The sequence below is a fragment of the Diadema setosum genome, chromosome 13 (assembly GCF_964275005.1).
Source record: "Diadema setosum chromosome 13, eeDiaSeto1, whole genome shotgun sequence".
In the NCBI taxonomy this organism is placed as follows: domain Eukaryota; kingdom Metazoa; phylum Echinodermata; class Echinoidea; order Diadematoida; family Diadematidae; genus Diadema; species Diadema setosum.
The window spans coordinates 10,919,506-10,945,947 of NC_092697.1; the positions used below are offsets into that span (position 1 = coordinate 10,919,506).

Below are 26,442 nucleotides of genomic sequence, written 5' to 3' on the forward strand. Positions count from 1 at the left end.
TGGGAAAAATGATGCATTTCACAGAGTATAGCATATAAACATATTGGTTTTGCCTAATAAAATGTTGAAAAGAGGACATTGCATTCAGCTGAATCAAATGTACATGTATACACCATATTTAAGTTTGGCAAACACTGGTAACCTCGCTGATAGCAGACAAATTAATTGTTTCCATGCCAACTATAGTTATCAGCTTAGAGCCTGAAATGTTAAAATGTTTTGGGTGTTTTGAGAGGTCAGAGGTGACATGCATCTTTTCTAATAACTTGTTACTTGTAAATTCATGGGGGATTATTCTGTGGTCCCAATGTAGAAATGTCTAGTTCCATTATAAGGTTGAAGAACAATATGTTAATAATATCATATGTGTATAACTTTGTGTCTTCTTTGTGTAAATATCTGTAGAGTTGTACATAGATGCAAGAATCTATATAGATCTGGCATTACTGTCAGAAAACTTCAGTGATATAATTCAGTTTCGTTCACTTTTATTTTTTTTTCTCTCTCTCTATGCGTGTAGTGTAAAAATAATGTCTTTTGTTTGTGTCTCAACTAAATGTAAATCTACCTATAAATAAGAGACAGATTGGAGCTAAAGTGAAGTTGTTGGTTTGAGAGAAACATTGCTGCAGGTGATATATGTTTTTATAAAACTATGGAGATTTACTTATGTATTGCCAAGTTAGAAATGTAAAGTTTTCTTATATCACATTCCTTGTCATCTAAGATGCAAATCAAGAACGCTAAATATTAATGAAATTATCCCGTGGTTTCAGTGTCTGGTGCACAAGTATTTTTAATGATATTCTAAATCAAGCAATTGTTCTGACTGTAAATTAAAAATAATGTGTAATGATTACTGACCTGATTCATAATGAAGCTACATACTTTGAAAAATCTATCTGTTTTAACTAAACCCATATGAGGAAATTAAATCAAATAGAAGCAAGGTAATAAAAGCAAGTTTCCTGTGAGAGTCTTTAAAGCATCCCAGAAGCAACGCAAAAGTGTTGTCTTGCTGACTTCAATTTGACATCATGTGACGTATTATTTTTACTCTCTTTTTTTTTTTTTTTTGGCAGTTATATTTGGAAGACAACTGTACCACCCAGTAACATACACTGTTAGAGATTTACTGACCATCAAATACAAACTGCAATTTCATGCGTCAGCTTTGTAATCATTTGTCACGCCGTTGCATATCGTCGCCCAGACCTCGTATCTACAAAATGTCAAATGTTCAGGAGAGCAAAAAAACATGGCAGCCAAAGCACTGTATCCAATGGGATAGACATTCCTTTGATATGTTGTGGTGGCTTCATTTTTGGGGTAAGACATGTAGGATTTGGACAGGACATCACTTAACTGATTAACTGACCATTAATCCAAAAAAGTCATTTTCACCAAAATTGCAGATACAAGGTCTTGTCACCCCAGCGACGATATATATTACCATAAAATCTTCTTTCTTTCTTTTTTTTTTTTTTCAGGAACCAATTCAATTTATGAACGGCCAAAAATGCATGTGATGTGAGTCAGTATTTGCAATGACGAGGCGGTATAGCCATCCTTGCAAGTATGTATTACAGGGTATTGTTCAAATGAGATATGTACGTCATTTAAGTAGAGCATTAAAAAAAATACCTCCCCTTTTGGCTTGGTTGGGCACTTCAGCAAACATTCTATACAGTGAACAGGAAAATGCACATTTATTTCACTTACCTGACAGTGATTTTTAAATCCCGGAGGGTATGTGGACTTGTAACACCTTGGTCAAGCATATAAATACATGTAGAGGGAAACCCTGTTACGACGATCTTGCTTGCAAGGTCCTGCTTTTAATGAGGTGGATTCGTCAGTTTCGATTTCCCATCCCTATAAAGCTTGTCTCTGTGTATGATGTGTTTGCAACAAGGTACTGGTCATTACAAGGTGGGTCCGGCTACCTCATTGTACAGTACATGTAGCGAATTGGCCATCTATCAATGCCCAATCATGTATTAAACAAAGTTACAATCAATTTCAATTCTTCGATACTGGCACTGTGAGAGTGTTTCATGAATGTAATAAAGTCAGCAAATGACAATAGTTGCCAATGTTAACACCCTTTGGAGTCTATGGATTAGGTACCTGTATTATTTTCATGATTGATAATAAACAGAATATGTTGTTGGTTAGGAAATGGGATATTAATGCTGCATCAAGACTAAACTTCATGCTAAGTGGATGCCAAACCCAAATAATTGTGCCCACATTTGACTAGAACTCTGCAGCTCATGAAATGTTGTCTGTGCATAATTTATTATCTGTGTCTACTTCTGTGTTGTGTGTCATCACAAATCTGTGATTTGTAGAAAACTTCTAACTGATCGTAGGAAAACGTTACATATGTGCAAATTAAGAATCCAAACTTTCTTCTTGATGTCTGTAGTCTTGCTTCCAGGCTCTGTGTTACTTTATTCAAATACCCTATCACGATGCTATCAACTCTTCTCGATTAACCCAGGCACTCTTTGGGATTGCATTCATCTTCCCAATCAACTTCAAAAATCTGTATATGTCAGTTTTTCTGCAATGTTATGTGTATTTGTTGTAAGATAGAATTACATAGTTCAGAATATTTTCTCCTGTCTGCTCTTTGAAATCCAGGAGTGGATATGAATTCTGCTCTTGGGAAGGTTTGCCCTTTAAAAACCTGACAGAAGAGATCTCAAGCTATCTTGAGGAGGATACTCATATGTTCTGCTTTCACGAAAATGTTTCCCTAATTCCCTGGTCCAAATGTTGCCAACTTTGCTCTTAGCCTGTTTCATAGCATTTAGACTAGTTTTGATTAAAGGCTCGACTTGCACATGCATGCTAATCGAGGGGACAATCTTTCCATGGGCTATTGCCAGTGATGCATTGGCGAAGTTTATACTTTCTGAGTGAAAAATAGCCCACAGCCTGGGAGCTAGACTACAATGTCACTTGTTGGGGTATTGTAGCCTTGAAATGCCCCTGTGTAGGTACTGTTTAAGGTATGAATAGAATGTATGTACCTGACTGCATGACTTGGGGACCTATATACAACTGTACATGTACACTATATCCATTAAAACCTTCAAACAAATGACTCGTGTGTCAATGTGAAACTGTTTTTGTGTGATAAAGTGTGTGCCTGCGGTGAAAGTTACAGGTCAGACTCAAAGGCATTGAACCAGCCAAAGTGCAACCATAATCGCCTCATGTTGTGATAAACTCAATTTGGATTTGTGTCATTTTGTTTTCTGTGCCTAATCACTTTGTATTGCACGTGTATGTACATGTACTGAAAGTTACTGCAGTATCTACAAATTTGTACCTTGTTTAGGTACATGTAACTATTAATCCATCACCATACAGGGCCTGCGGAACATTTTTAGGGTGTTATGGTTTTAGTTAGGGTTTGTGTACAGGTCAATGGGAATGTGAAACCCTATTTCACTTGTTATCTCACCAATCTAATTTTATGTAATTTTGCTCTTTACTCTAATTTTTCCTGTGTATCCCGAGGAACTCATCACACACATCTCAAGACAAAACTTCCAAGAAAGCACAACACAAGGAGCCATATTTGTTTTCATGATCAATACAGTCCTTTCCTCATACTTGGTTCAAATAATTTATTATAAAACTGGAAAATTTTTTTCAACTGCATCAATCCTCATATTTTTTTCCAATTTTTTTCATGACATTTCAATCAGACTTTTTTTTTTCAACATCATCCATCAATCATCAATGTAAATCACTAATAGCTATCATCTGTGTTATCTACGTTTTTTCTTTTTCCATGAAGTTCTAGAATTGTGTACTATAGAATAACACGAACAAACAAGGTCCACGAGAAAGATTCCTAGCTACGAAAAAACGAGAGACAGAAGGTACAAGGAGAAGAGAAAGAGATAGTAGGGGGAGAAATATTGGGTGGAAGGAGTGAAAAAAAGGAATCATTTCTATACAGAGACGCATAATAAATTATCACAAAAAACAAACTATATTCACAGAATGTTTTCTTTACCTTCCAAAAAAATCTACATTTGGAAATTGATGTGACATGCCCTGAGCGTTTAAATTTTCATGATCATTTTTTTTTTCATTTTCTTTTTCTTTAAATATATATACTCACCAAAGAAATCGAAAGGAAATATCCATACACTATACCTATTACCTACTGCTGATGAAGCATAATCGATTATACACAAGCTTTGAGAAATTAGAAGCTATGTGATGACGCCCACATAGTCTAAAGGAGCAATAACAAAACAAAACAAACAAAAAAATCCTCACAATTCTACACACCCTCCTCTGGGAATTTTCCTGTGCTTCAGTGCAGACACCCTACACAGATCGTTGTGTCCGCTTTTCTCAACACAGGTCTACCATCTCCACTCACTACACAAATCTCTCTGGAACATGTAACAAAAGCATACAAAATATACAGAAATGGGAACAAAACTGAATAATCTTGTATTACCTTTCTCTTTCTTTCTTCTTTTTTTTTATACATGTGATGGATTATCATAGGAAACTCTACTTCAGAATATAATTACATTCCTGGTGAGTACAATTTGCTGCTGATGTGATGAAACGAGTCAAGATCTCCCTCGTGTCATCTGTTTCTGGTATCAGAAAATCTCCTCAGACTAACAGAGAAGATATTTTTTCTGTACTCCATTCTACTGCTTAAGAGCTCATCGTTTGACTGTCTATCACCACTGGGGGCGCTTCATTCATTTAGTTGTGTTCAAAAGAAAAATAAATGAAATGCTTGGAAAAAAAACAAAAACAAAAGCTTTTAGGATGCCAAATATGGGATGTGAAGTATTAAACATACTCAATTAAGTTGACATGTGCCACATGTTTATCAGCTCAAACCTACACTACACATGTTAGAACGAGTTCACCCATCACATGAACAAAACAAGACAAATAAAAAAAAAAAAAAACAAGGAAAAAATGGCAGAATACAAATAGTGAAGACATATCTAGCAGTAGTAAATGAATGTGAGTGGCAAATTGGAACTCCAACTGAAAAAAAAAAATGTAGAGGTGAAAGTCATAATGTTTGTACAGTTTAACTGACTCTGGCATCACATGATTATGATTATGGCAGCAAGTTGTAATATTTGGAAAAACTTTTCAGTAATTTTTTCCTTTCTTTCATATTTCTTTGCTACAACTGAAAAGATAAACAAACATTGAATTCAAGATCTGTCCGGAACAGCACAACACACAGTTGCACATGGCAACACAACGAGGAGAAGAAAGAAAATAACAATAGAACAAACAAAATGTAACAAACTCTTAAAATACACATGACATTAGAAACTTCTCTATTATCTTACAGCTGGCTAGTCTGTACATGATTTTACACATCACGAGAAACAAAAAAAAAAACAAAACAAAAAAACGAGAAACAACTCTGAAATGTTGATTAGATTTTTGTTTTGTACAGAAATATTCCTTGCACGTGACTCCCTATAAGTTTACATAAAAATAGCACCTGTTTTTTCTTTTCTTGTCTTTTAACAAACAAAAGAAACAACCAAATAATAATAGAAATAACTGACAAACAGTCACAAAATATTGGCACTTCCACTAGTATCCAATCGTGGTGGCAGAAACATAACACAACACTGATGTCCATATCTTAACATGATACAAAACGTTGGTTCACACAAAAAAAACAAATGAATTGAGCAATCTATGCATTATCGACAAACACACTTTAACCACTTGTCATCTTGAGTTTTTTTTTTCCCTCGATAAAGCACTTTTCAATCACAATCACGGTCACATAAAACTTATTTTGATGAGATCACCTTTGAATTTCGGCAGATTTGATCTCTAGATTGAAGAGATTCACTTCTCACAGAGTGTTGGGACTTTACCAGCACTGTGCACACATACACAACACAGTAACAACAACAACAAAAAGAAGAGTGAAAAAAAATGAATAAAAGATAACACAGAAAACTTTTCCAACATCAGCTAAATAAACAGTCACCTAACTTGTAGAAGATTAGATGCTCCTTGGGGGGGAAAAAAAAGAAAAAAAAAACTGAAATATTTTCCTTCTGGAAAAAAAAAGTCTCAGAACATTTACATACACAATTTCAGGTAACACTACAATTTCAGGTACTGGGTGAAAAGAAAAAAGTGGTAACACACTGAACTAACATTAAAGGGAACACGACATCAACTGAACTCAAAACATGATTTGCGCACTTCATAATCCAATGTGCAATGGTGTGACAATGACTGCTTCGTGCAACATAGACACAAAAAAAAAGTACTCCAGACTTAAGCAAAGACTACAGCTCCAGAGTTTCACTAACCATGATAAATAAATATATTACAGCTCAGAAATGTGACATTTTAACACCCGTGTTTTCTCTCACTCTCTCTTTCCTTGAAATTTCTACTCGCTTGTTACTTCGCAAGATAACGCAGCGTCATTTCGGCATCTTGCAATGCAGCATGTAGATAAGGGATTTGGGGGTTCCTACTTTGTATATCAACACATTCATAAATATTACCAGACATATTTCACATTTTTGTGGTCCTAAAGTTGTATGCAGCAAGAGATAAACAAAGGAATATAAGAGAAAGACAGGTACAAGAACGAAAGAAAGAAAGAAAGAAAGAAAGAAAGAAAGAAAGAAAGAAAGAAAGATTTGGTAGACAGATAAGAAGATAGAGAGGGAACAGAATAGATCCTGGGTGAGTGTAGAGAGATAGAGACTAAAAATGAAAAGAAATATGAGTGAGATCAAAGGAATAGAAAGCAAATCTCTTGCATACAAGCTAACATACACTTAGATATTTTACTTTAATGGCTGCAACAAATTTTGCTTGCGAATATTTCTGCGATGGGCAACCTCCAAAGAAGAATCATTCCTGAAAAAAAAAAAAATACTCACTCCGTACCTTTCATGAGAATTTCTGTTTTTGGACAACAATGATGGTACTGTTCACCTCTTTCCTGTCACATGCACATTTTAGAAGAAAATCTAAAAAAATCTTCAAATTTTCCCTGATTTGGCCTTTCATTCTCTGCAACACAAAATTATACCCTTTCTCCAGTAAACCTATGCAGATCAGTACCTATTCTTTAAAAAAAAAAAAAAAAAAATCACTCAATCAAAAAAGAAGAAAAGAAAAGAAGTAGTAATTAAAATCCCTGCAAAGTAATCATGGAGTCTTTTTTCTTTTAAATAATGCAATCACAACTCCTAAGTCAAGCAATGGCTACTGAATTGCTTATGTACATTAAACTCTTGAGGTCATTCTGAGGTAGATATATCATAAAGGTAAGCCATTCTGACTACAATTCATATATGAATGGAAACCGATACACTGGGGATATGGGGGGCTGGGTTGTCGACTTTACATACGTCAAACCTACTCTTTACAGCAGTGCCATGCAATGTGTCTGCAAAAACTGACGGTGAAGCAATACCCCCTGATATTAAGCATATGCATTTTCTTATATCATCTATGAGCTGAGCCATGTATATTGTGGTCTTTATGACTGTGCAGAAAGCATACCCATCATTACATCATCTGTGGCTGGACATGTTTACATCACAATATACATATAATAGTTTCCCTATATCGCAGATTATGAAGTTCTCTACTTGTTCCCCAGGCCCTACGGAACTCGAGTTGCGTCACGAATGCTCTGAGTAAAGTGGATTGAAGCTACCGCCCTTCCTCTCCCCTTCTGACCATGGGTCAAGGGTCATATTACAGCCCTCCCCATCCCCCCCCCCTAAAAAAAAAAAAAAAATCCCGAGAGCACTGGGTATCTTGGCAGAAAATCCTTCACAAAAGCTTCGTATTTACTGTCATAGTCGGAGAACACTTCACATCAGAAACGATGTGTCATGGTAAGGCTCAGATTTGGAGATCACCTCCAGGAACTACTACTTTTCATCATCAGGCATCATACAATTTTTATTCTTGAGAAAAAACAACAACAACAACAAACAGAGCACATGTCTGAGCAAGGCATCGTCCCATGTACATATATGTTTGAATGTTGGTAATCTTTAGTGTACGTGGAATTGAATCAAATTCTCTCATTTTACTTCATAATTTTGTCATTCCTTGTTGAGCCATGGGCTCCTCAAAATTCATCATTCAACCCTTCATTTTGACACATTTTTCCCCCCCAAAAAAGGTATGTGCTATTTGAGATTTTACTGTCATGATCTCTGAAGAGATAACCTGTAAGAAGATACACTGTGACAGAACTGAGAACGCCACCAGGGGGAGCTATACAAAGATATATCATTTATTCAGTGGTTAGGTAATCCAGGTCAGCTTAGCTCTGTTTTGATACCAAGAGACAATTTCATACTTACTCCCTACAGTGTAACTCCTCAATACTGTCACCCATTCCCACATATCAAAACACATAGTTGCTGCTTTTACGGATATATGGGGATGTCCAAGATGGCGTCACTGTACGATTGATACAGGCATGATACATGCATTGCTTGCTGAGATGATGCACACGTAACACATGCATCGCTTGCTTTGCCTTTTACCTATGGTGCCTACGAAATATTGGACGCTCATATTCAAAAATTTTCTTCTAACATCGGCAGAGGTTGGGCAAAGTTGCATTGGTTTTTGAGTGGCATCCGCACAGCCACACTATCTTTCTCACTCGCTTCTTGATCCACACACACAAAGAGGCAATAATCTACTCCATTTGGCAACCTTGAATAAATACGCAGGATTGTTTTCTTGTTTGTTTGTTTTTTATCCACGGACGTACAACTCACAATTATAACACACCTTTGGCAATGTAGCATGAGATGAGATAAAGACTTTTTTTTTCTTTGACCTGTCCATTGGCAAATAACATTTCTTGGTTTGGATTCAGTAGACTTCCGATCACATAGCTTATGTTAATACAGCTAATAAATTGGTGTCTAGAGCTACTTATCAATCATTCCTTCACATTTAAATCATCCACAGTGATACATTTAGATCTATATTGCAATTTTTCTCTTGTCTTCGTAAATTACTGAATCATTGGCAATAAATAATCTATGGCGAGTGTCTATGGGGAGTCTACCCATGGCTTTGTTCACCCAAGAGCGTTTCGCGGCCACGACGTCATCATTCATAGATGCCTGGATTGGTTCCACCACACAAGATTCTCTCTCGGGACAGGCTAACCCAAGCACACTCACACACCAATTTCTACATTGGACCAGCCAGATATTCTTACCCTCAATCCATTCACTGTCTATTAATAATCTATCTGTCTGTGGAATTCACGCATGCAGCAGACACATCCAGGGCTTTGTTCATGATGACATCGCCATTTCTTGGTGATATCGGTACGTCTACCTTATCTTGTAGAGCAGTCGCATCGAGACATGCATATGTTTGTCCTTCATTCTTATTTGTCAAGCTATGCCAGATAGCTTGCTTTAGTGGTTTGAGACCACCTATGCTCAACTCGAGTGTAGCATACAGCGCCAGCATAGAGACTCATCCAATGTAGAATACTGCAGTTCGGAGCACATGGCACGATAAGAGGGAGTTATCAACATGGACATGCAGAGAGTCCACACATTGCCCACTGGTCATCCATCAACATGAGCAAGAAAAAAGACACTGGGGCTACTTACAACAAAACAAATCATTAGGATGATGCTGCACAACTCCTTTCATTTTCTGGGGTTTTTTTTGACAAGATGCTCTGCTAAAACACCCATTTGCATGTTTTCTTTTCATTCATTCATATATTCTGTTTTGTTTGGAGGGAAGGGGTATGTTCACTACTCCAGTTGTGGTAAGATTAAACCCACCAAGCACACACAGGCGAGACAAATGCCCCACAGTCCCTTTGCAGTACAGCTTGTCTAGGGGCTTGGTAGGGCTCAAAGTGGGCCCAGCGTCATCCGAACCTCTCGCGGACCAGGTGCATAAGTTTCTTCTTGCCGCGGTACATGATTTTGAGATCGTCTATGAGCTTGGTGAAGCGCATGTGTCCATCGGGCGCCAGGTAGAATGTCTCACGCGCCTTGCCCAGGAATTCGATGAAGTCGCCGTAGTGGCGTGGCGAGATGTGGGTGAGCCGCGAGTGGGCGGTGTTGATGTACGCCGCGATGGCAGCGTCCAGCAGCTGCCGCATGGGATCTTTGTCGTATGGCAAGAGTTTGATGCAGCGGCGCTTGGCGTCTGGTGGGCAGCCCACGCCGGGTGCAGTGAGGGTACATCTGCAGGAAAGATAAGCAACACAGTAATGACATAAGTGACCAAAAGTAACAAAGTGGTAGTCATTGATGTCCCTTTGTTTTGAAATTCATGCTCCAGTGTTGTCATGTCAATGCTAAAATTTGTGATTTACACAGCTGTGTTCAAAATGCATCAAGATTTAGAAAAATATTGAATAGGTAAGACAGGTAATGCATGAGAGAGTCCTGTATTATACACAGAGATGTTATCAGCTCTTCTGGACATCAGCAAACTGGCAAAAATACCCTGCAACAATATCACTGCTGACTAATGAGATTCTTGATGGCTCACCTGTGAAGCACATCTGCCAGAACCGAGGCACACTGGACACTCTTGACCACAAGAGGGATGATGTTACTCAGCTGCTCCTTGCCCAAGGAGTGGCTGAGGGCGCAAGCCCAGTACACGTCATTTATCGCCGGGTGAGTGTCTTGGTTGTATCCTAGGGACAGGTTGCGCATCGCCAACACGGCCAGGTCATAAGCCAGAGTGGCGTATCCACGGTGCTCCATGTACCGTGCTATCGTGAAGAGCTGCTGGGAATTCATGGCTCCGGCCGCCGCATCCACGACTATCTGGTAGGCAGCCTTGAACGCGACATTGTCCTTCTCGCAGAGGGTCAGCGCACACAGCGCACAGGACGGCGGGTCCTTGGCGGCACACTGGAGCGCCACGCTCCGTGCGCACCTCGCCAGCTCCTCCTGCTGCCGGAAGTTCAGGTTGAGCCGCACCGCCGTGTTCGGCGACATGACGGTCGTGGCCACCATCGTCGTGGCTTCCGTTGGCGAGAAGAGGGTGTACCAGGACTGCATGACAGTGATTAGGGCACTAATGCCGATCTCGGTTGCGCACCGCACCATCCAGTGCACCATGTCCCTCCGCCGCCAGTTGTTGTTGGCCAAAGTCATTCGCATGATGTGCAGACCCAGGTCAAAGGTCGCCTTCAGCAGCGTGCAGTGCGTTGGCCCATCCACAGGTGTCGCCACCTTGAACGCATCCTGTGCCAGCTTGAAGAGTTGCGATGCGCTGTGGATGTGGCGCTGGGCAGCCTCCAAAACTGTTCGCAACCGCCGGGGGTCATCTAAATGCAAAGACATTTCAGTCATTATCGTGCATCAATAAAATCTGTCCGACATTTCACACTTGCAGCAGTATAGAAGCAATGCAGCAATTTGAACTGTAAATTTTTGTCATAATTTGTATTTTAATTTGATTCACAGTGTATTATATATTTTTTTCTTTGATTGAAATTAAACAATGTGATTGCTTTTCGCATGGTTATCAGGGGCGGATCCAGGAATTCCGTAAAGAGGGGGCGTGTTTACAAAATTAAAGGGGGGGCGCACGCACCCCTCCCCCCATTTTTTTCTTTTTATTTCTTTTGTTTCAACAAAAAATAAAGGGGGGGGCGTGCGCCGGTTGCGGTCCTCCCTGGATCCGCCCCTGGTTATACTCTGTTTCACTCTCTGCTGGATGAAAAATAAAATCTGAATTGAATTGGAAAAAAGAAATAAATTGAATTGAATTGTGTTCAGTGACAATTGTAGCTATAAAGTCACGAAATCATCGTATCTACACTGAATTACACAGATGTCATTTGCAAACATTTCTGTGATGTCTCTCGGCTGACTTCTAATAAAAGAACTGCTGTCAAAAAGATTCAGAGCGGGGAGTTGGAAGGAATGCTGTAAAGAAACCAGCACATCTGTTAATAGTACTGCATATGCCAAAAGATTAGGAAGTCTAAATTTTCACAAATCGGGACTTCCCGACGATTTCGCGAGAGGTTACATTCGTGATCGTGGAGAACTGTGCTGAACGGAGAAATGTATAAATGTGCGTCACATTCATATCGGTATCACAGTTATTATTTTCGCGTGTCTTTAATTTCGCGAATAGCACCCAACTCGTGAAATTCACGATAGTGAAAACCTTGCGAAGTTTTCTGCGTATACAGTATCACACCCATGGTGGCACAATAATGGTGTATGCCCTGACTCTCGAGACCAACCTTTGGCGGCCGTGATCATGCAGCTGGCGAGCTCGCACTGCTGCGACTCGATGTGGCCCAGCACGAACCAGCGAGGGTAGCGTCCCATCAGGACAGCGTTCATGCTGCTGGCGGTCAGGCCTCCGGCCACCGATGCCCCTTCCTCTAGGATGGGCAGCCTAAGTGTTACAGACAGAGTAGAAACAGCGGATCTTGTGGAACTGATTGACAAATTGCCCTTTACATCAACAAGAATGAGTTCATTATTTACATCAATAACAACAATTTTGTTGTGACAAAAACAACTTTATAAAGCAAGAATTATTTATTTGAAACAATTCATCCTTTTCTTTTCATTTTGTATGAATTAATTTCTACCACAATTGCAGAACACACACTGTTAACCAGTATGCACATTTCCTCTGTTGGGACACTGCTAGCGTATACTTGCTACAAAATACAACAGGAAAAAAGTGTGCTATTTCTGTAACTTTACACAATGTTATGTCACACACAAAGCAAACCACATATCGTCGCTGGGATGACAAAACCTCGTATCTCAAAATTGTCAAATGTTCAGGAGAGCGAAAAAACATGGCGGCCAAAACACTATAGTGAATGGGAAAGCCTTCTCTTTGACATGTCATGGTGGCTTCATTTTTGGAGTAAGACAGTTAGGATTTGGCCAAGACATCACTTGACCCATTATTTGACCATTAAGCTAAAAAAAAAAATTTTGACATTTTTGAGATACGAGGTCTTGTCACCCCAGCGACGATATGTCATTCCATTAACCCCTATCATTTTCTGCCCAAATCTGCAGTGACCATTTCAAATTACCACACATACTTGATTATGAGCTAAAAAAAAGAAGAAGATAGAAATAGGTGAAGCTCTTTTGAAATTTGAGATCATTCTGTCAATCCATTCTTAGTGGACCTAACTCAGATAGTGACAAACTGCACATGAAACCGTTCATGCGCATGACTCTCTGGATGTCAGATCATTCCATTCTCACCTCATTGCGCGTAGGCCGACCTTGTACGCGAGGTCCTCATTGTATGGAAGCAGCGTCTGAAAGAGGTATCTGCCAAATGTGTGCATGGGGAAACTCTCGGGTCGGACCATGCTCCCAAGACCGCTAGCCATCCCACCTGTAGGGGGGGGGGGGGAAGGAAGAAAAAGATTTGTTTTTGCATGGAATGATGACCAAAATCGTTTCATATATCACATGAGAATGCACGTGACTTGAACTGGATTTACAATCTTTGGAGTGTTATTGCAATGATTAGCACCCATGTTAGGTATTGCATGCCTAGCAAAATATTTGTTCAATATATTTACTTTTTACTAAAGGGATAGAATTCCATCTATAAAATGACAAGTCAAATTGACTGTGTACCAATGTTTAACTTTGTGGCCTACATCAACAGAGGTAGCTTCAATCTAATGCATGGTTCAGGTGTCATGGGAGGGCTTGAATCCTAAACAAAGTTCCCATTTACACGTTTAGAATACAAAAAAAAAAGAAGGATCATGGTGAAAAAATATAAAAGTCAAGGTCATAAACAATATATGTTATGGAGAGGTTTGAATCTGAGACCGTTTGATCTAGAATACAGAGTAAAAAACCACTAGGCCACTGCCACATCTCCTGTGCATGGTTGGCACACCTACCTTCCATAAGGGTATTGGCCTGCTGCTGGAGAACCTCCACCAAGTTGTGGTCCATCAGGATCTCGCTGTGTCTGGTGATGAGCTCCTCCTCCGCCCGACACGCCTTGTCCTGGGCGTAGAGCCCCATGGGCATCACCCGCTGCTGGCCCAGTCCGATCACCGCCACCTCGTACGCCAGCGTCAGGTAGGACTCGAGCGGGTCGTGCGAGCCCGTCACCCGCACATGGCGGTACTTGTTGTTGGCGTGGCTCGTCGACGACGAAGACGACTGGTTGGATGACGAGCTGCTCGTGGATGGACCGCTTGACATCCCTGTGAGTGACATGAAAAGAATGACTTTCATGAAAAACGTTCTTACACAGTGAAACAATTTACAATCTGCTCCCTGGTATGATCACTGAACTGAAACAGCATGCATCCTCAACCCCTCTTATCACCTTCTTGTAAACAATGGCCTCTATAACTGAGTTAGCCTCTGGAAGGAAGAACTTATTTTGGGAGTAGCGGAAGGGCACAACTCTGAGTGGTCACTGGAAATTGCTAAAAACATGCCGAGCAGAATGCGCTAAGTACTTCAGCGTGTGCCTCACACCCTAGTGGGGATGGCTGCACAAGACAGGTAGTGATCCTAATTCACACGACCTCTCTGTCCTACGCAGAGCCGAACACCCCCCTTTTGTTTCCTCCGTGGAGCCGTGTGCAGTTCCTGGAAACCCATAAACGTCCATTTGGATGATTTCCAGTAGCAGATACGCTGGGTGCAGGCTCTGCCGTGTGAAGCCCTATCTCCGTTTGCAATCTGCATATATATCTCACATCCAGAAAGATATAGAGCATCCTCTTTTAACAAGAAAGAAAAACGGTTTGATCTGTGCTTTATCGGGGGTAGGATTATGGAGTGAAAGAGGTTTCATCCCCATGGTGTGCTGGGCAACATCTGCCGGTGAATTGGCACAATTTGTGTGCCTTTTTTTAAACTGCACGAGCCCGAACCCCAAACCATCAACTTGTGGTTGACGTCTTTCCACTCATCCCCACCAGGACACGGCTCCCTGCGGGGGGCCACGCCACTGATCAATATGTGCTCGCGTCGATTTCCTTCAAATGTTCTGAATTCTTGCAAAGATTCCTCGCAACAGCTGGGGCTCCTAAACCTAGCTTCCTCTCTGGAAATTGGACAAGACCCTTTTATTCTCACTCTAAAAAAAAAAAAAGAGCAGGAGAAAGAGAGATAAAAAGGGGAGAAAAGAGACAAAAATGTTCCTCAAATCAGTGCTGAGATGAGACAGCAGTAGTGGGTGGATTCTGTTTCAGCGCTGCATGGCACACACCTACTCATTCTAAGCAGCTGCACTGTTGGCATGAAGCATCGCCAGCTTTCAGTTATTCTTTGAGGCACCGTGACTTTCATCATTTCAAGGGGGACAGTTCTGCTTTAAAACAACGAGTAACACATAATCAACAGACTTAGGAAATACATACAGCACACTGCAGATGCTCCATGTGTAACAAATGAAACAACGACATTCAATATCTTGAAGGAATGGCTGTAATACCATGCTACAAAGGCTTGTACAAGAGTCAGCTATATAGGTTTTGTCAACATTAATTAATCGTCTGTGCAGAGATGTGATATACTTTTTGATGTCTCCATAGGAGTTGTATTTTCTGTAAGAGATTGCACTGAGGGAAACTATTATCTCGAGGGGAAAATATAACTCCCAAAAGACTGTCGGATGTTATATTACAATGAATGACAAGGCATGTCATACTAGAGGATCTACATAAAATGATACATACATTATTTAAATCTTGCCCTGTCAGCAACCAGTCAAAATTTTTTATTACTTTTGGTGTATATTTCCTGACATAATGACACTGCTCACAATAAAATGATTTCGATCTTCACTGTAATAGTCACATGACTGTGTTATGACCAATCACCAACCAGTATGCATGCCGACCATATGACATAGTAAAGAGAATGTCGACTTACCACTCCCATCTCCGCCATCGCCCCCCTGAGGGTTGGCAGAGGAAGCCTCGAGTAACGTGTCGAGAAGGCAGCCGATGGGGTCCAGGGGGTGTCCGATCCACGCCTCGCTGGCATCCCGGCACAGACCGCCGCCGCTGCTGCCGGTGCCGCTCCCACCGGTGCTGGTGTAGAACATCTCGCTGGCTGTCATACTGGGCGGAGAGCACTTCCTGTGTTTGGACTTCCGGGCACCTGGCAAGAGACGTGGCACAAAAAAATAAACATTATAATTACCTTCACCTCATACCACAAGATGTGTCGGGCATGAATTTGGGTATATTTGTTTCATCACCATCTATTATGCCAGACATCAGCTAAGAAGTTGAGTACAAATGTACAAGTACATACAAATGACAAATAAAAACATCAACAGACACATGTATGAAAAAACAACAACAACAAATACGAACATAAAGACAAGGACTATAATATTACAAAATGACAGGCACGCACAAATATCTGTTTTCACTTTTATTATAAAGTTTTAAATGATTATGAAAAGACATGTTGTGTACAATCAATGTAACTTCTTGGCCCATCTGCACAGAGAATTTCAATGAGAGAAAGTTCCTACAATTGATAATACCAGCAATTCTTCAACAAGAAATGTTTCTACATCTGCCTCCTGCCAAAATGAAATCGAACTATGCTGGAAAGCACTTCTTGAGTTGTAATGGCACAGTTTATAGGATGTGTGTACTTCTGTGACAAGCTGAGAGAACTTATACAACCCTTTCACATATAACTACTACATGTAACTCACACTATAAACTTGAGGTCTGGATGACACATAAGAAAAGAGAAAAGAGGGGGGATACCTACCATGTTTGGCCTGCTTGAGGTGGTCCTGCTGTACTTTTTTGAGGTATCTTACGATGGAGACAGCCAGACGGAGGGCTTCTTTGGGGTAGCCATGGGAGCGCAGGGCATCCACCCGGGCGCAGGCTGTGGGTAGATGCTCTGGAAGAGAAATTAGGTTTGTATTCATGAATTCTCGCTTTCACCCACTCTGGCAAAACTATTATATCGTGTCTATTACACCACATCGCCCCCTGCTGGTAATCGTATCAAGTCACCACAGTCGAACATCCGTATGTTTTTCGAATGATTTCGGGGTGTTGACAATACTTGATGCCATATTACAGAGACAAGAACATTTTTGAGCACAGGAATATCACAGCGAGCTGTCAGAAAAGCATGAATCCCACAGCATATTTGGTCAATCAATATGCACACAAAGCAATGACACTGTTTCACACTGTGCCAAAGAGTACAACACTGTGGGCAGAAAGACACACTGTGTGCACTCCAGCTAGTAACAAACAACTCTATCATTTCTTTTGTGTACACACATTATCAGTGTTGACAGTGTCAGACTATGTATTAAAGAGTTGCACACTACGGTTGCAAAGACAATCATACTCCTCTCTGTAATCACTGTGTCAATTTGTAGTGTGGTGAAATGACCACACTGTTTGAAGTTGTTTTACTGTCGTCACAAAAACTGATCTTAATTGCTGACAATAATGTACATGCCTAACATACGCAGAACGCTGTGTATCACTGTCTTTACTGTACCATAATTATTAGGCATGTGGATAGATAGAACACAGAACACAATGCAGGTAGAGCATGGTGTACACTCAAGGGGGTGGGGTCTTGAACACCTTACATCACAGTGTACATGAGTATACTTGGAGTAGCGAGAATGTGCGAGAAGGGGACAGCTGAGGAAAGACACTAAAGTAACAATAAGAGATCAGCATGGATGGAAAGGCAGACATCCACAGGGGGGAAAAAATAACTTTAAAAGCTCTATTATGAAGCGGTGGAAAAAGAGGGGCAGGAACAAACAGGAGCTAGCAGACAACAAACAGTGAGACTAGGGACTAAAAGCATCTGAGAGGTCTCAGAATACAGCAAAGAGTCATGGCATGCTGAGGTAAATACCAAGCTATTTTCCTCACATCTCGCTTTTCCCCGTCGCCTCCGAGAGAAGGCATTGTGCTAACACACCCAACCATTCCACGGAACGAGGCTTCAATGCATCGAAATGATACCAGCGGTCCACCTTTTTTTTTTTGGTTGTCCCATCACTCTTTCCCTCCCACTCATCCGAAATTCCCTCCTTGTATCGAGTAACACAGGTGAATAAACATTTGCTGGTCTTCCGATGCGACCGAGTGTCCTCCCCCACCATCGGCTCCCGGTGTGCGGCATTTCAATACCCTCTCCTCAATCCTCGCCCTCTCGCGAACGACCAACCGCAGCATCCCTCTCTAGCCCTCCCCCACCCACCCCACCCCAACCCCACCCCACCCCAACCCCATCCCATCCCTGTCAATCAAAACAAAGCCATTGTGGCGACTACAAAAGGTGACGCACGCCCGTGGAAGCGGAGTCGTCCCGTAGAGGTCACGGGAGTTCAAAAAGTAACATGGTGACAAACGGGGCGGAGCGGGTCAAGATCAGAAGGGGGGAGACAAATCTCCACAGTCGGGGAATGAGCCATGTTAGTCTGTCTGTCTGTCTGTACAAGAACTCGCACAATGAACAAGCAATGAGTTTACCATTAGCAGTGTACGAGTCACACTCAAAATGATATGAATGCTTGAGGCAATATCCACAGTATCAACTGTGATAGATGGTTCTTCTTCCTCTTATTTTTTTCTTTCTTATCAACATGAAGAAGGTGTACAGGGAAAAAAAAAACTTCACATATGACTATGAACTCTCAGTAAATTCTTGTTACCAAAGAAAATGGACCCTTTGAGGTTCCCCACTAATAATTCATAATAAAAAATGGAGAAAAAAAAACTGATGGGAAGAACACTAGACCAAGAAAGAAAAGTTGCCATGATTATATGCTGATGAAAATTTGAAATGGAATGTTACATGACAGAAGTACTGATGCACAATAAAATGTTGTGCATTATATGATGTGGAAGAAGATGTTTAACTCCTCTGCCAGTTGGCATGTTTGTCTGTCTGTCTGTCTGTCTGTCTGTCTCTCCCTCTCCCTCCCAGGAGCAACTTCAAAGTCGACCAATTCACAGAATACACCTGCCCTACTGCGCAGTGTTTTCATCCTATATCCCCAGCCTGTTGGATAGCCATTTCAGTTGAGCTACATGCCACCTGCAATTTTTGACCACAGTCACTAGAAAGAAAGCCCACTTTGTTATCTTTTTGCCTTCCAGTCTTCCTAACTCCAACCCATTCCTCTCGCCGATTTTCTCGATTTACATTGTAGAAGAAAAAGCATACTTTCTATCTTTTAAAATTTGTGTATCCCTTTTGTATTTTTGTGACCCTGAATTAGATTCCATTCATAAGCTGGTATATTGTAGAGGTAGGTAAATTCAGACCTTTCCTTAAAATGATAAAACTGAAAACTTCTTTATAATTGTAGGGAAAGCAATACTAAAGATTTCCAGTGAATCTATCTTGACCCCTCCACCCCCCCCCCCCCAAAAAAAAAATACAACTGTTGTTCTTGGCATAAAAGGGGAGCATATTTTCAAGTCATATTGGGTTAGTTTTCTTTCTTTTTTTTTCCTTCAAAAACTCAAAGGTGTATTACTACAAGATTTTATACATGATGTCGGGAAACATTATTCTTCAACCTTGCAAAATTCTGTGCAAAAAGGGGTATGTGACGTGTTAGAGATTCAAGTTCATTAACAAAGCTCATACCCAATTCACACTGGCTACAAGCACAGATGTCCAGTCTATCAGCAATTACACTCTTTAAAAAAACAAGAGTTCCAAGTATGAAGTGGGCACTGATGAAAAGTCATGATTGCTAGTAACCTGTGACCTCACATTCAATCCTGCTTAGATCTGTGTCTTACCCTTATGGATGGGACATGGTATTAACAGAAGTTTCTGAAATAGGATGTTGATTGAGACAGCTCTGATTTTTTAGATGCAATAAAGGTCCCCCTTTTTAGGGGGAGGGAAGGGGTAATAATGAATCAACTAACAATTCTAATGCTCTGAAATCTTCAAGGCACAAAGAAATGAAGCCACAAAATGGTGAAAAACTCAAGTCTTTACTTTCAACCTCAATCTCCACGGCTGCTAAAGGTTTCTACAAGCACATACAACATCTCACATTTACCTGCAAACATTATATCATCGCAAATATTTTTCATCATCCTCGTACCGATTCCAAGAATCATAATTCTATTACGTTGAAAAGCCATCTAATGGAGACTAAACCGCCCCTTTCCCCCTTCCAATAACACCCCCATTCCCGGTATTCCCATACCAAACAAAAAAATGGGTGGGGGAATAAAATAAAGGAATGGAAATCCAGATATTAAGTTGCCTCGAGCATTACTTTCGAAAGTGACAGGATGTAGTCACTGAGGCTTGGCCTGTTGTAAAATGGATTATATCACACCACGCATTCACACTGATTTCTCTGTCAGAGTGTGAGTGAGGGAGGGGGAAAAAGCGAGAAAAAGGCAGCTAGCGTACCGACTGTCGTCAGGCCGGACTTGAACACCGTGGAAAAGAGAGATGGGGAAGAAAAAAAAGATTTCAGCCTGACAGCACAAATCATCACAGCCTCAGTTATTCTCTGCATAATATTCAAATTGGTGCACGATATGCCAGCCTTGATTGATAACAATTTTATGCCACAGAGGAGGGCTTGGTATTCCATTTCCTTGCTCCCTCTCTCACAATCTCTCTCTCTCTATCTATATATTTCTCTCTCTATCTAACATATATAATATATATAGTCTCTATTATATATATCTTCCTCATCTCCCTCTCCCTTTCTCTGTCTCTCTGTCTATCTATTTCTCATTATGAATATATTTTCTCCTCTTATGAAATGGCAGATTGGAACCAGTCTCCCGTTGAGTTCCATATCCTGGGGCATGCACTGGCATAAAAAGAGGATATTGACAGGAACAGGTGATTAAGCAGAAATCATATATTGATATATAGATAGATAGATAGATAGATAGACAGAGAGATATACAATATCAACTGAATCACCTGTAAACATTTCCAAGTATGGTATATGTATCTATATATGCATGTTTTCCAAATATATCTATTCATTGATATATTTGATTATGTGCTATGTGCGTTTGTTTTGCATTGGCTTAATCTGTTACATTTCACAAGATTTTTCCTTCACCATCTCTTGTGAGATATTTATGTATGTACAGACCACATTTATGCATCTGTCAAATAGGGCTATAAATAAAAGAAGTATTTTCAAACAGTGCCTTAAACAGGGTTAGAATATAAGGACTACATGAATCACCGCATCAGAGCTATGAAGGGTATGGGGAAGAATATACAGCTAAAGGATCCAATGGTTTTCAACGCTTTCCACAAATAGACTCCAAGGAAAAAAGACACACGAGTGGGAAAGCCATACAGCTTTAATATATATAGCCATAAGAGCACATGATATATGACAGTCGCAGGGGGAAATATGAGAGAGAGAGAGAGAGAGAGAGGAAAAGGAGGAATGAGAAGGAAGGGGAGAGAAGAAAATGTGGAAAGTGACTGCAAAACAAGTGGTTTTGCATTCAGGGGCTTGTCAAATAAATCCCGGCGACTCGGGAGACAATTTTCTCCCTCTTCTCCTGCATAGATCGGCCGTGCGGCCGGCCACAAGTCGGCATTATGCATCAGGCGGTAATGAGGCAGCGCTGGCAGTTCACTTTACGAGATGGCAGCCCACTTCACTTGACCAATCGTGTGACCATGTTACAAAGGGGCGAACGAGGAGAAGGGGGGGGGGAGGGGAGGAGGGTTGCAGAACCTGCCTACGCCCTCTACTGTTAATGGCTTTCATACCTCTTTGACATGGGCATACGTGGGTACAGGATAGAACACACAGACATAGCTATGGTTCATGAAATAATTTCACCGGCCATTTGAAGTAACCATCTGATTTAGCATAAAGGACACTTCATTATAAACTAAAATAGCTATTGTTCATGAGATAATTATACTAGACATTTGAAGTAACAATCTGATGCATCACCAAGTATGCTCTATAACGAAATCAGATAGCTATGGCTCTTGAAATAATTCTACTAGCCCTTTGGAGTAACAATCTGATTGGTCATAAAGGACACTTCATAACGAACTCAGATAGTAACATGTAAAACAGTGTACCTTATACAACACCACTGGTAGGCAGTGCACTGATTTGTAGACAAATTGAACTACCATGGTAATAGACATTCTTCCCTTTTGATAGATAAGAATCTTTGCCTAACTTGTCTCTATTCCAATAGATATTTCAGCATATGTTCGCATAAGCTTGATCAACGCACGCAGCATCCTTGATCTACAAAACCACGGCTAGAGTTGGCTTGCATAAAGTTGAATTTCTTTACTGTTAAGAGTACTAGGAGCACACAAACCAATTATTGTTACGACTAAGGCAATGATAAAAGTTAGCTGCAATTCTCTTTTGCTTCACAAAAGTCTTTTGTCGCGATGCCTGCCAGTAACCTGCAGGCAAACAAAAGAAGTAATTTTCATGTTCGGCAGAGAAAGAGAGTCTCCTTCGTTATGGCAAAAAACTCCCAAAATGTCATCACGTTCATGCATAAGTTCCCATAGACTAACGTGATTGCTCATTCATGTGTTATTTTCATCATGTTGTTTTCACTTATGGAAGCCCTTTATTTTTCCTCCCGTCATCGCTAATCACTGATGCAAATAGAAGTATGCAGCAGGTCACATCTACACGGCACAAAAATTCGTTCTGATGGTAATGACAGACAAAATATGCATTGCTCAGCTTTGCTGTACAGAAGGGGGGAAAAACAGCAAAAGAGAAAAAGAGAGAGAAAAGAAAGAAAGAAAAAAAAAAGCCAAGCGATCCATTATTAAATGTTTTAACATACACAACAATGAGCAGTAATTACTGGGAGAAGTCAGTGTTAGCATGGACCATATTCCAGACGTTTGCGTTCATGCTACAGTTGTGTCTAATCACTCGAGAAGTGAACGGACAAAAGCGTGGCGCACAAAAGCCAAACAATATCGAAGGTTGTGCAATTCATTTCTCTCGTCTGCACTCTCTGTGTAAATTTCCCCTTCTATCTCCTCCCAATCTCCATTACAATCTTTCTTCCATCCACCTCCATCTCGTTCTCTCTGCCACTGTCTTCACTACTGGCATCTATGCAAATGCCTATTCTTCATCCTCCTCATCATCATCATCCTCTCTGTCTTTGCCCTCCTGATTTGGTGTATGGTGTTCGATTATCTGTCACGTATTAACTGCAAAAAGCAACAAGTTCTCCCCATCTCCAATGTGATGCTGAAACATGTTTTGGTTTCCTCTGACATTTTGTTCAGAGGTTCTAAAGGAAATATACCCCCTGGAAAATCACCCCAGACCCTTCCCCTATCCCTAACCCTGATCCTAATCATGAACCTAATCATGAACCTAATCTTAATCCTAACCAAACTCAAACCCTAAACCTAACCCTAACCCAAACTCTAATCCTAAACCTAACCCTAATCTTTACTTGAACCTTATCACTAACCAGCATTTAGCCTGGGGGTAATGGGGGGGGGGGGGGGAGGGTAATTGCCCTGATATGATTTTCAGACTACTCTTCAAGGTCTCTACCAGATGATCCACTACCAGTACTCCGTCATCATCCTCAGAGATTCTTTCAGTCCATGTGTGACTGTACAAAATGGGTTCCTATGCTTTCCACCCTGCACTTACACGCCCAAAAACGAAAATTTTCTCTGTAAATTTTCTGGGCATTGCAGTTTTGTTTCACCACTGATCTCTACCTCTCACTTCTTTATATCTCTCTCCCTCTCCCTCTCTTTCCCTTTCATTCCTCTATTCCCAACTTTATTTGCTTTTATTTCTCTACTTTTATGCCACTCTTCACATTCCTCTGTCTCTCTCACCCTCTCTCCCTCTCTTTCTCTATCTCTCTATGCCTGCTACACTGCCTTCTGCATAATTGCTGACTTCTAATGAATTAACTTTCAAGATGAATGACGATCAAGCCAACAATTACGTCAGCTTTTTCCACTGGCCATGTGATCCGGAACACAATGACTAGTCCTACCCAAGTCCCATGCATACATAACTCAAGAGGATATGTAGGATGCATATAGAGGATATGTAGTAGCAGCCACATCAGCTATACGCTGCAACTTTGTTCAAGTAGAAGTGCATGATATCAGTATAGCCTAACTCCCAGGCTGTGGTCTGTTTTTTCTAGACTGGTTTTCTAGATTTTTTTTTTTAAGATTTTTTTTGTTGTTTTTTAGTAAGAAAGCTAATTTTTAAATGGGTATATTTCTTCATGAGAAGGGGGATAGTTTTCAAAAGAGTGTGACAATATACAATGATTACAGAGACCATTCCAAGGTTCTATCTCATCAAGAGATTTGTGATTATTACATGTCACATCTACCACAGTAGCTATGGCAATGACTTTGATGCTTACAGCTGATATGTATGGCAGTAGCCATGGCAACAGCAATTATGATACCTTGAGATTCCATGCAAGTGCTGAACTATCAGTGGAGCGTTATATCATACAGCTCGTAGCAAAGACTATCGAGATCCGTTTGGAGGGAACTGGACATAACGGATTTATTGACTGGGGAATGAAGGCAGTAAACTTGGTGATCACATGGACATACAGTTATATACGCACATGGGATCAAACATACAGTTAGAGAGGGGAAAACCTTAAGTGATGACATACTGTATATCGCCTGTTCAGAACCACATGGGCACTCATGTCTCACAAAGTATACCACAGTTATTGGGTAAGCAGCAATGCCTTTTTTTATCTTCTTTTTTTTTTTTAAAGGACGATGAATGGTATTTTGCAGGAATGGACAAATTTGCTCTAATTGATGTTTCTCCATTGAGAAGAAATCTGTTTGATTCATGAGGAGTGCGTTTTTTTTTTTCTGTTTGAATGGAGTATGCCACTCCTGTCTACGAGTGTGCGTACCCTACCATTTGGTACACAAGCTTTGCAGCCAAGTCTGCACTTTTTGCCTGAAGCTACAAGTTCACATAAATGATAATGACTGGGAATTCATGGACCAGGTCGCTTGATTCAAATTTAGATGGTTTTCATGTGAAATACCCCATGTCATTACCACAAGTATGCATGGGTCTTTCACAAGGGAAGGACTCTATCCAGGAGTGCAACATTCTTTGGGCAAATGGAATATGCTTTGCACCCCTATTGCACCCCTGGAAGAAAGTGCAGCAACCTCACTGATTGAATGACGACCCCCTCCTAGGGCCAGATTATGCGGAGGGAGGGAGCGCAGGAACATTTTGCTGCCATCTTGTCCACGCTCTGGCATTCAATACAGCCAGGAGTTCTAAGGCGCTAAGGGCATAATTTCGGGCCCATTTACTCCCTGGGGCGTGAATGAAGAGGGTGGATACCAATGGAAGAATAAGAGGGTAGCAACCGCTGGGGGTCTGTGGGGTGGGAGGGGGAGATGGGGGGTGACAGGCAGTGTTAAAAGACAGGAAGGATTGCTTGGATGGTGTCCCCATACCTTGGGAATAAAATAGGTAAAGTACACCAATGCAATAGCAACCCCTGACTGAAACTAGCATCATTGTTGGCCTACTTTGTTGCCAGGCACCAACGAAAGTAACAGCTGGGGGTGGATGTTCTATAGGTGGTGTTTACATTATGCACAGATGTATTGACAATATCATTCATTTAAAGCTCGATGTACATTAGTTAAGGCTGTTGTACTAGTAAAGCCTGCATAGGTAGGATATTGTGAAATGGAAAACATACATTATGGAGCATGATAATTTCACTCTTATGGAAAGGAAATCCAATCATAACTGCAAACGTAGAGTTTAAATACAAGTTGCTTCAATACCATAACAATTATCCAATATGCACCAATTTATTCATTGCATATAAAAGCAACTCAGTGTTCTGAAACTTTTCAGAAAGTGCAATTTCATGTACAAATCTACACTATGCCCAGTGCCTAGGAAAAGATAATTTTGAAACAAGCTATGTAAATTCAGTTCTAATGGGTTGATTATGAACATTCCTTTCCCATTCATTCTTGATTGTGTGGATTTGAGAAGTTATAACAACATTTACCCCCTCCATTTTTCTTTCTTTTTTTTTTTTTTTTTTTTTTTTTGGGGGGGGGAGGGGGAACAATATAAGAAGAAAAAAGTACTCACAAAGCCATGAATACATGAACCAGTACGACTGTTTGTATTTGACAAGACCTTTTTTAAATTATCAGGCTAATACAAAAACTCAGTTATGACAAGAATCACTTGTATCAAATCTTACCTGCTTGAAATAAACAGAGCCTTTAGTAGTCATATGACAAAGAAGAAATCTGCAATGTCAAAATCTCTTTTTTTTTTCTGATGGTCTACTTTAAAGAAGTACATATAGGTTTGTGATCAGAAAAAAAC

General features: G+C 40.5%; 1 protein-coding gene across 1 annotated transcript in view; it reads right to left on the minus strand.

The window, feature by feature from the left end:
* Window positions 1–9,891: 9,891 nt before the first annotated feature.
* Window positions 9,892–26,442, minus strand: part of LOC140236888 (zinc finger SWIM domain-containing protein 5-like) — a 93,814-nt gene continuing 77,263 nt past the window's right edge. Inside the window, 7 exon segments of the mRNA XM_072316824.1 lie at window positions 9,892–10,265; window positions 10,576–11,365; window positions 12,296–12,453; window positions 13,293–13,428; window positions 13,952–14,263; window positions 15,948–16,178; window positions 16,809–16,946. Coding sequence (XP_072172925.1) covers window positions 9,944–10,265; window positions 10,576–11,365; window positions 12,296–12,453; window positions 13,293–13,428; window positions 13,952–14,263; window positions 15,948–16,178; window positions 16,809–16,946 — 2,087 coding nt within the window. The 3' untranslated portion in view covers window positions 9,892–9,943.